This window comes from Olea europaea, chromosome 16 (genome assembly GCF_002742605.1).
Source record: "Olea europaea var. sylvestris chromosome 16, O_europaea_v1, whole genome shotgun sequence".
NCBI lineage: Eukaryota > Viridiplantae > Streptophyta > Magnoliopsida > Lamiales > Oleaceae > Olea > Olea europaea.
Window position 1 is genome coordinate 19464624 of NC_036252.1, and position 11376 is coordinate 19475999.

Sequence of the window (11376 nt, forward strand, 5' to 3'; positions counted from 1 at the left end):
CTCTAGGGGCAGGACAGTAGTAGGGGCCATCAAAATTGGGCTACATCTTTTTTTTTTTTTTAATATGCTTTTAACATTTGAAATTTTCCGTATAATTAGATAAAGGTATTTAAGTAATTTCAACCTCAAAATAAATAAATTACTTAACCTCCATTTGGTAGTAATTTTCATCTAAAAAATTAATTTTTTGACTATTATTCCACTATTTTAGTTGTCATTTTTTATTTCTTCACTACATGTAGGATTAACTTTTCTCTTTAACAATCAAAAAATCAATTCTTAAAATTACTATTGAAGAGGCCCTTAGCTTGGTATAAATAAAAGTTAAATTTTTAGTAAACTTTAATAAAAAATAGTAGAATATGTGATTGAAAAATCGAAGTTGTGTTCAATATAATTAATTATTGATTTTGATCTGATTTTTGAGTTAGTCAAACGTGGGCTAAAATTTATTTTCACGTTATTTACTTATTTATCTATTTATCCTTAACCGCCTTGATACGTAAAGGCCCAACAGGTTGCATTCTGCATAACCCGCCACGTGGCAATAGTCATTCATCTTTGTCAAATTTTCTCCCGTTTTCCTTCTCTTTCTTTCCATAATAAAATCCCCAAATGCTCAAGAGGCTGTTAATTTTGTCTACTACCTCTGCTTGCCACCATCACTATTTCACAAAAAATTCAGCTAAAAGATTCCACTCGTTTACAACTTGTAGGAATACTTGTAGCAGTAATTCATTTGCGTCAGTTACTTGGCCTTTGTCGACCGTTTTCTGTCGGCGTATTCAATTTCTAGAGTCTTGGCCATGGCGGAACATACCTCAGAAACGTCGTCGTCGAAGACCTACAACCATAGAAATCGTCTTGCGGCTGAACATAGTCCCTACCTTCTTCAACATGCACATAATCCTGTATGTATGCCGAAACGTTAAAAATTCTTGAGCTATCACCTGCTTAGAAATTTGGTAAAGCAATTTTTTTTTTTTTTCAATTTTTTTGAAAAGGTTGATTGGTATCCGTGGGGTGAAGACGCATTTTCTGAAGCTCTTAGAAGAGATGTGCCCATTTTCCTGTCAAGTATATTCCAATTTTTCCAACTAACGTTAAAACCCCCTTTGACCCTTTCATCTTCAATTTTATTTTTATTTATTATTATTATTTTTAATCCTTGGAATTCAATTGACTCGATTTCCTTTTCGTATGCTTTTGCTAATTGGATTTATGCGATAATGCGGTTTCATTTATTTGAAGTTGGGTATAGCACATGCCATTGGTATGACTTTTATCATTTTTCTAAAATTGATTTACTTTTGGAGCTGTATAAATATTGAAATGGCTAAAGATTGTTTTTTTTGTGGACAATGTTTAATCAATTAAGGTGTCATGTAATGGAGGTCGAATCTTTTGAGAATGAAGAAGTTGCCAAATTGCTCAATGATTGGTTTGTTAGTATCAAGGTGAGCTGCTTATAATCCAAGAAGCTCATTTATTTTCTTAAATGTAGTGTGAATGATTTAACAAGTTCCCTTGGCAGGTCGATCGAGAAGAAAGACCAGACGTTGATAAGGTATGCTTTGCATCCTAGTATCAGCAAGGAGGTTATATCATTTGTTTTCATCTTGCAACATTATTTTCTTAAATGTAGTATGAACGCTTTATCAATTTAGCTTTGACAACCATTGTTTAGAAAAAAAAAAGTAATGAATAGTGATTTCTAGGAGAATGTGTGGTTAAAAAGTAGGAAAAGGTTTTGTGTTTACGTGAAGAATATTTTATTGTGTGAATGTATGGCTAAAAATGAGTATGTAAAAAAAAAGTTTTCAAATAATGGTTGTCAAACAAGGGCTTAATTTCTTGCTCGAAATTGTTTCTTATTAATCTGGACATTTTTTTTTTTTCTGAATTCATATTTACGCTCTTCTGCTCATTCATTGAAGCAGTGGTGCGGGAATAGGTTTTTGTGAGGCCTAATAAAAGAAAACTTGTTACTTCTCTACTAGTGCTAAATACATTTTTTAAAAAGTAATTGGCTTGGTATTTTCCCTTGTTGAATGCAGGCATCGGTTAGAAAAGGTATAATAGAACCTTGAAATTATCCTGCCATTTTTATCGCCAAAATCAATTTCTTGTATATAATCTTGTGCTTTGCTGAGGTCCGAGAGCTTTCATTACTCTCCAGGTGTACATGACATATGTGCAAGCTTTATATGGTGGTGGTGGTTGGCCACTCAGTGTCTTCCTTTCACCTGATCTAAAGCCATTGATGGGTGGGACGTACTTTCCTCCAGAGGATAAATATGGAAGGCCTGGATTTAAATCCATACTCAGGTAATGCCTTCCATGAATATGTAGTTCTTGTTTGAGGTTGAGGTTGATGGTACACCAATCTTATCCCTGATTGAGCCCATTAGCATTTTTATCTTTCAGGAAGGTGAAGGAAGCTTGGGACCTTAAGAGAGATTTACTTGTACAAAGTGGGTCTTTTGCAATAGAGCAATTATCAGAAGCATTATCTACTGCTGCGAGACTAGATAGGCTACCAGATGGGGTTCCACAAAGGGCATTGAAGCTATGTGCTGAAAAGGTAAATTTTGCTGAGGTTAAATATTTATTGCTATCATCGAACACGATATATTGATTTTTTGAAGTTGGATTTGAAGACATACTTTTTGAAACTGCATGGAAAATTTTCCTTCGGCTGATTGACACTGCCATCTTTTTCTGCATTGTTTTATTCAGAAAATTAAAATTAAAAGGGCTTTGTTCTTTTATGTTCTATTTGTTTCGTAATTGTAATTTAGCTTCTCAAGAGTAGGCTACATAACCAATTAAATCCTTGCCATGATACGGTTACCACTATTAAAATTTCTAATGCTTCATAGAGTTTACTTGTATCTAATTTTTTGTTTAATTTTTTTTATAGCTTGCTGACAGTTTCGATTCTAAGTATGGTGGGTTTGGTTCTGCACCAAAATTCCCTCGACCAGTTGAGGTCCAGTTGATGCTTTATCATTCAAAGAAGTTAAAGGAGGCAGAGAAATTGAATGGAGCTAATGAAGATTTAAGCATGGTGACCATTACATTACAATGCATGGCCAGGGGTGGTATTCACGATCACGTTGGTGGTGGTTTCCACAGATACAGTGTGGATGAATGTTGGCATGGTTAGTCCGCCTCATTTAGTAGGTCTATTAAACCAACACTGGTGGATGTTTACTTATTGCATTAACTGAGTTGTCAAGAGAACCCAATTTCCTTGCAGTACCACATTTTGAGAAGATGTTGTATGACCAAGGGCAACTTGCTAATGTCTATCTTGATGTCTTTTCCATCACAAAAGATGTGTTCTATTCTACCATGTCCCGGGATATTCTCGATTATCTAAGGAGAGATATGATTGGTCCTAATGGTGAAATCTTTTCGGCGGAAGATGCTGATAGTGCAGAATCTGAAGGTGCTACAAAGAAAAAGGAGGGTGCTTTTTATGTTTGGACCAGTCGTGAGGTACTCTTACTTTTGCTGGTTTTGTTGAGGAGACTTTGCCCTTACATAATGAATTGTTATTACTCCTCTCTAGTAATGGTAGCTAGCACTGATCTATGATTGACAAGCACTTCCCATTCTGTTCTATATTCCTTTTTGTGATCTTCGATTTGAAATTCTAACTATTATATGTATTTTGGAGTTTCTTTTCATGTGTGGGCCTCACTATTTGTTTAATTTATGATGAATCTCTTCATCTTGAAAGGTTGAAGACATACTTGGAGAACATGCAAATCTATTTAAAGAGCACTACTACATTAAACCAACTGGTAACTGTGATCTTTCAAGTATGAGTGATACTCACAATGAATTCAAGGGTAAAAATGTGCTTATAGAGAGAAATAGTAATTCTGCAATGGCATCAAAATTTGGTATGCCTGTTGAGAAGTATCTAGAGATTTTGGGGATGTGTCGAAAAAAGCTATTTGACATGAGATCAAAACGCCCGAGGCCACATTTGGATGATAAGGTATTTTTTGGTAGACAGGAATTGATAATTTGCTCTTATATGTTAGTGTGTGTCTGTGTGGGTTTATTGGATTGTAAATGAAATGTTAGCCATCTGATGTTGTCTAGGTCATCGTGTCGTGGAATGGACTTGCAATTTCTTCATTTGCAAGAGCTTCTAAAATTCTGAAGGGTGAACCGGAAGGAACAAAATTCTATTTTCCTGTTACTGGAACTACTGTAAGATACTGCACTTCTTTGGCTTGTGAAATAAGTTGATCAGGAATTGTCATTTTACACAAGGTTTTTGTTTCAGAATGGCAAATGAGCAAAATGATTTATATAGCGCTTTTAATCTCTGGAATTTGAATTCACAGTTGGTTATTTTTATTTCAACGCGTCTCTGTTGTCCATTGAATCTTTTTATGCCGTCCTCTGCCTTGGGGTTATAAGCGAAGGTAGGATCAAATCAAGGGAAAAGATGCAAATTTCTTCGTCCGGGTTATAGGGAGAAGAAAATAGTAGGGTGTGTCTGACACGACGTATTTAGGCGCTTCTTACAGGAGTTTAATTGATTGTTGTGAGTGTGTGCATGTTTTTGGACCTTATTCGATAACCATGATAATTGTTCGGAGCATCATACTTAGGAACCTCCTGGATTTTGCACTGATATCCTTGACGATATGGCTTCATCTTCCCTAAGTTTTCATGTTCTTGCATGTTACTGTATTCTTTTATAGCTAAATGAATATCTTAACCTCTTCTGTCTGGTGGATCATAGTCCGAGGAGTACATGGAAGTTGCTGAAAAGGCGGCATCTTTTATTAGAAAAAATCTTTATAATCAGCAAACTTGCCGGCTGCAACACAGTTTCAGGAATGGCCCTTCTAAAGCACCTGGTTTTTTGGACGACTACGCCTTTCTGATATCCGGACTACTGGATCTTTATGAGTTAGGTGGTTCAGTATTTTGGCTAGCATGGGCAATTGAACTGCAGCACATGCAAGTAAAAATCTAAAAGCAACTTGTCCTTTCGAATTTAGTTCTTGCGTGCTCTATAAATTTGATTCTTTTCAGGACGAACTGTTTCTTGATAAAGAGGGCGGAGGTTACTTCAACACACCGGGGGAAGATCCTTCTGTTCTCCTTCGAGTGAAAGAAGATCATGATGGTGCAGAGCCCTCCGCAAAAAGTGTTTCTGTCATCAACCTTATAAGGTTAGCTTCCCTGGTCAGCACCAGTAAGTCCGATAGCTACAGGCACAATGCAGAACGCCTTCTGGTATGCTTTTGTTTTGTTAAAATATTTCTGCTTTTCGCGGTTTGCAAGCATTTTCAGCTATGCTTTTAAAATGTCAACTTATAAGCAAATAAACAAGATTTAAAATTAATGATTGTGTTTGTTGGTCAAATTTAGAAAGAAGTTAACTAGTTAGCTCTTAGGTACGAGTTAATATAATATTAACATAATTTTTTTTTTTTTTAACTTAAAAATAAGATAATTCTAACATGCTTGCGAAGGAAAACTTTTTATAAGCTTAGCTGAACATGCTCGGAATCTCGTCTCTCTTGCTTACTCTTGTCCTTGCGTGATCTATGTCACTACAGGCTGTTTTTGAGAAGAGGTTGAAAGATACAGCAATGGCTGTTCCATTGATGTGTTGTGCTGCAGATATGCACTCTGTGTCTTCCCACAGACAAGTAGTCCTGGTTGGATGTAAGCCTTCTGCAGAATTTGACAGCATGTTAGCTGCCGCGCATGCATCATACGATCCTAATCGAATAGTTGAGTACTTACACACATTACCCACCTCGCTTTCCTTTTATTCCTATCATCAAACCCGTTTACTCGAAGTTCGGTCCAATTGAGTGCAGGTGATCCACATAGATCCCAGCGATGATGAAGAAAGGGGGTTTTGGGAGGAGACTAACGGAAATATTGCTGCAATGGCTAGAAGCAACTTTGCTGCTGATAAGGTTGTAGCTCTTGTGTGCCAAAACTTCACCTGCAGTCCTCCTGTCGGCAATCCAAAGACACTCGAGTCTCTGCTCTCGAAATGAAGAAAAAACCACGACGTTGAAAGACAAGTTGCTGGTGTAAATGAGTACGTTAGTCTATTACTTGTTTCAGTAGTTTTGTGGTGTCGGTTAGCATTTAAGAGCGTATGCATCCATTTATATTTTACGTAGATAAATAATTAAATATTAGCTCTTGTTCATGGTCTACAGATGGATATTTCACTTGTTCACATAATAATATTATATACAAGCAAAAGCAAAGTTGGAAGTTTATTACACAAACACAAGTGATAAAGAAGCTCACTGCTCAAACAACTTTACTGTGAAATACCATATTGGCTCAACGATTATTTGCTGCTACAGCATTTTGAGTTCCCGGTTGGCTGCCCTTTGGGACGGTGGTCTTCTTGGATTCCAGTTCTTGACTAGCTGAAGAACATTTTTTGAAGAATTCTGATAGCCTTGCAGCTAAACTTTGTTTTGCTTCAGGGGAAACACCGTGCTCGCCAATTATAGACTGCAGCACTGCTTCTGATAGCAGTTTGTTCTCTATAACTGCAACTCCTGATTCTGGTAAGGAATCACCTTTTGAGAAACTGATCTGTTAAAAGGGGAAATTTAGGAAAATCAGAAAATGAGAAACATTTTAGTTACAACAATTTATACGTCTACATGTTCTACTACTGTCCTACACTAGACAAACGTCAAGCAGTTATCAACTACCTACCGTCAATGATCCAAGCGGTGATTGAGTGAATAGAATAGAGGAGCCAGGTGGGAATGTTTCGGTACCTGTCGCCGTAGGACGGCCACAATTTATACCTACCACCTTGCCTTTTGGATTCTTCCAATAAATGCACACTACGCTACTTGGACGAATTATATTAACACAAGTCTATGTCACGGTGCAGGAAATTTGTATTTATCGTATTTTTATTAACGTATAAATTTTAATTTTTTGAAAATTTTTGACGTAATATCTAAAAATATTTTTATGATATAAGAAAATAATTGTAAATTATTTTTACAATTGCAACAATATTGTGTTATTTAGAAAAAATATGCTAGAATAAAAAATATACGAAATTATACAAACTATTTTGCTGTATTTTTTGATAGTGTTGATATGATTGAGTTGAATGTGAAAATTATATTTCTAAATTTTGTGTAATATTGGGAAATTGAAGATTGAGCACAAAATTATAAATTGACTTGAACATTCATATGCGTTTTATATTTTGTCCTTCGTATATTTTAATATTTATTTTATACTTATGTTAAAAAAATAAAAATCTGAAATTTTTTTTTGACATTCGGTTTGGTAAGTGAATGGTGTTCTGCATTCTCGGTATTTGTAAGTGCAAAAATCGATATATACGGTAAGCTGCAAATACGGTAGGTAACATATACGATAAACTGTAAATACGGTAAATTGCGTGCAAATGCGATAGGCTGCATATATGGTAAGTTGCAAATACGATAAACAGCATATACGGTATAAATTTATTGTAGTGGACGAAACCGGATTCATTCATATTGTATATGCACTTTACATATCGTATATGCAACATACCGTATTTACGCATACCATATTTGTAGCATATCGTATTTACAGCATATCATATTCGCATCATACCGTATATGCAGCACACCGTATTTATAGCATACTGTATTTCCATCATATCGTATTTACAACATACCATATATACAGCATATCGTATTTGCACATATTGTCTTTAGATATCGTATTTAGCAGATATTATTTTTTTGTAATTCAATATTGTTTTCTTTTTTATAATTGTATTTTCGGGAATATAAAAAAAAAGTGATTCTGAAATTGTTAATTTTTAAATGTGTTTTTTTGTTGAAAATAAAAATGATTGTTTATGCTATTTATAAAAAAAAATTATTGTAATTTTATTAGCGTAATAAGAAGAATTATCACTATTATTTAAAAAAATTTTAACACAACACAATAATCCATACTTTTAATATGGTGACTGCAAAAGTCTTTTGTTTATCAATAATGCATTTCTAATTCGAACAATAATGTCAAATTTTTTGGCATCATGCTTTCATTTTCTTCTTTTCACAAGTTTTACTTTTTTCATTTTTTTCTTCTTTATTTTTTTAGATTCTTTTGTTGTTAGCAATGATTACTTTTTTGTATTATATTGAAGTTAAACTTATTCTTGTAATTATATTTTTTTATTAAATTTAATGCATATTTTTAACTAATAAAATAAAAAACTAAACAAATATTAGGTTGCATGATTAAATTAAAAAAAAAGCCACTGCATGATCGCACAGATTGTATTATAGAATATACGGTAAGCTATATGCTGTAATATGTATATTGCTGTAATATAACAACAACCCAAAAAAAAATGTACAACAATAATTTCTCATTATATTATGATGTACATTGTATTATAGCATATACGTATAATATGTTTTATCTTAACTATAACATATAGTATTACAGCATACCGTATTTGCACATATTGTCTTTAGACCAATCACCAACATTTGTAAATAAATCCACATCCCATGTAATGCAGATTTAATTCATATTAATTTGCACAATTGTATTCCTAATAGAGACATTGCAGTGGTTTAATTTGCTCTAGAATGACTTCAAAGTTATTTTGCACGGACATAAGGAATTTCAAATGTATAATATGTGTCTCTACATAATTAGTTCATTTATTCTGAAAAGAGGAAATAGAGTCATGAAGCAAAACAAGAAGACAGGACATGAAAGTCGCAGTCAGCATAAATGAGTGAATTCATTCTCTTTTTATATGCTATTCGCTTTTCATCCTCTCTCAGTAGTTGAACCAATTTCATTCTCTCTCTTATTATTGAGCCCATTTCATTGCTCTCTGTCAATTTCATTTCTCTCGACGAGTCAATCTATAAACAAGTACCACAAAAAGCTAGTATGTTTAAGAAGATAAAATCGGCCAAATTTAAAGAGCTCTTCATATGAATCTTTAAAACTAACATGCAAATTGCCATTTACAATGCTAAGAAATTTTTTTAAAAAAATCTTATTGTTAAGAAGGGAGAAAAATGAAAAATCATTTTTTACATTTTGATCAATTAAAAGTCAAACATTATGATCAGTAGCCTCCTCCTCTCTCTTAAGCATTTCATCAAACATTTATCTAGCTACATTCATTCTTTTGAAGCAACATTTTGATCATAATATGTAATGAAACCAAACTCAATCTAAAACCCAAATTACAAAAAATCTGAAGCCCAAACATATATAGGGAAACACTTGCCAAATGATTTTTGCCAAAGAATATAAGCCAATAATATGCAACCAAATCAAAAACATAATCGAGCAGAATGTCAAGAAATGTCATACCGAAAAATTTAAAATAATTAACAAAAATTTTAAATTCATCCCAGAAATGCTATGAAATGGATTCGCCAAAAGAAAGTCAAAATCCCAACAAAAGAACCATTTTATTTGATTTTTCTTCAATCTTATTCTTTTACATTTCATGGTTGGAATATGGGACAATGCAGAGGAGAGAAATTTCTTGACCCTTTTTCTCTAATAGCTTCTTCACTAGCATCTTGTTGCCCTTGTCATAACAATATTGTATCCTTGGATTGATTAAGAGAATTTGAAATAACATATATAAAGAGATAGGAAGAGAAGAGTTGAACTGATGAAGAGAGAGAGAGAGGGGGGTTTTGGAGATGGATTTGTAGTGATGAAAATAATAATAATAATAATAAAATTTGAGGAGCAAGCAATGCTCCACACAGTCCGGAGAGTTCACGTGAACTCTCCATACAGTGCGGAGGGTCGGAAGCAACCCTCCGAGAGTTGGAGACTTCGACTCTCCGAACTATGCGGAGGATTTTTTTTTTTTTTAAATTCTCTATGATTTTCTAACTTATAGAGGAAAATATACTATTATTAATATATATTATCTATCACCATAAGGTATTCGTAAACAACTTAATTTAAAAACTTCATAGAACCAGGAAATCAAAGAGGAATTTAACTTCTAGGATTCAACAAATTTGATGATCATTCAATAGATTCTACCAGAAATTTCATATTTTTACTTAAAAAAAAATGAAACTAAAATAATAAAAAAATTGCTAAAAGTAAATATACAACCCTCCGCACACTACAGAGAGTTCAAAGAGTTCACTTGAACTTTCCGCACAATTCGAAGAGTTCACCAAAAATTTCATATTTTTACTGAAAAAAAACTAAAATAATAAAAAAATTGCTAAGAGTAAATATAAAAAAAATCCTCCTCAAAGTTCGGAGAGTTTAAGTGAACTCTCCGCACACTATGAAGAGTTCAAAGAGTTCACTTGGAACTTTGTCTACTTCAAAAAAAATTGCTAAAAAAAAACCTTCTCTGCACAGTTTGGAGAGTTCACTTAAACCCTCCGCACCCCACAGTGTGTGGAGGAGTTATTTATTTATTTAATTCTCTATGGTTTTCTAACTTACAGAAGAAAATACACTATTATTAATCTATATTCTCTATCACCAAAAGGTATTTGTAAACAATTTAATTTGAAAACTTCATAGAATTAGGAAATGAAAGAGAAATCTAACTTCTAGGATTCAACAAATTTGATGACCACTTAATAGATTCTATCAAAAATCTCATATTTCTACTTTAAAAAAATAAATTGCTAAAAGTAAAAAAAAAAAATACTGTGGAGCAACTCCACACAAAACGTGCGGAGTTGCTCCGTACAGTGCGAAGCAAATTTTTTTTTTCCTTCTTTAATTTTTTTTTTCTTTCTCCATTCATTATAGCATACGATGATAGTAAAATAATAGTAAAGAATCAACTAAAATACACCTGCACACACACTCAAATAACTGGCTGCTTCAAGAATATGGACAAAACCAAGAATTTTTTTTTTATTCTCTGAAATTCTTCACCTTATTTGCCTAACCAGTTTCAAGAGATAACATGAATGAGCTAAAACAGCTGTATAATCACAGACAAACAAGAAATATATGTTATTTACCTTTCAACAACAGAAATGAAAATAAAAAAACGAAACATCATTAAAAATTCAAGATCAGAACTCACCAAACTTGAATGACTGGAGACGTGGGCTTTTTTTCTAACCCAAGCGATCTATTGTCTGGCCTCGTAAAATAAAATAAAATCTTTAATCTTTCGAAACAATTAAAACGGAATGATAATACATTTCTAAAAAAAATCGAAGTAAAACCACACAGTAAAATCAAACCAACATACATTCAATTCATAGCAAAAAAATCTATATTTACTTACCAAAAACTTTGTTTCAATAATTCTTTCGATTGTTCTATGATGGAAGTTTCAAACCTCCATAAAAGAAAAAT

General features: G+C 33.2%; 1 protein-coding gene and 1 long non-coding RNA gene across 5 annotated transcripts; one reads left to right on the top strand and one right to left on the bottom strand.

Moving 5' to 3' along the window:
• Nucleotides 1-570: 570 nt before the first annotated feature.
• Nucleotides 571-6281, top strand: LOC111412427 (spermatogenesis-associated protein 20-like). Of its 4 annotated transcripts, XM_023043357.1 has the most exons (15): nt 634-911; nt 1005-1077; nt 1252-1273; nt 1379-1457; nt 1535-1567; nt 2180-2328; nt 2428-2584; nt 2924-3164; nt 3263-3504; nt 3749-4012; nt 4120-4230; nt 4772-4996; nt 5068-5271; nt 5598-5774; nt 5865-6281. In XM_023043357.1, exons 1-15 carry the CDS (start codon nt 807-809, stop codon nt 6048-6050), a joined length of 2268 nt encoding a protein of 755 aa, XP_022899125.1. In that variant the 5' UTR covers nt 634-806; the 3' UTR covers nt 6051-6281. The 4 variants fall into 4 exon arrangements, with proteins under 4 accessions (XP_022899124.1, XP_022899125.1, XP_022899123.1 ...); XM_023043355.1 differs by having other exon boundaries at nt 669-911; nt 1005-1273; XM_023043358.1 differs by lacking the exon at nt 634-911 and having other exon boundaries at nt 1061-1077; nt 2412-2584.
• LOC111412428 lies at nt 5503-5983 on the bottom strand. Its single transcript, XR_002706069.1, has 2 exons — nt 5801-5983; nt 5503-5715 (listed from the first exon to the last, which is right to left on the bottom strand). It is a non-coding gene; the product is annotated as an uncharacterized LOC111412428 (long non-coding RNA).
• Nucleotides 6282-11376: the final 5095 nt, after the last annotated feature.

Bases quoted from the DNA above. Each gene is read 5' to 3' on its own strand.
- LOC111412427 (XM_023043355.1), top strand. From the start codon at position 807: ATGGCGGAACATACCTCAGAAACGTCGTCGTCGAAGACCTACAACCAT. The intron at 1,274-1,378 runs GTATGACTTTTA...TAATCAATTAAG, and splicing joins GGGTATAGCACATGCCATTG to GTGTCATGTAATGGAGGTCG. The intron at 4,997-5,067 runs GTAAAAATCTAA...GATTCTTTTCAG, and splicing joins TTGAACTGCAGCACATGCAA to GACGAACTGTTTCTTGATAA.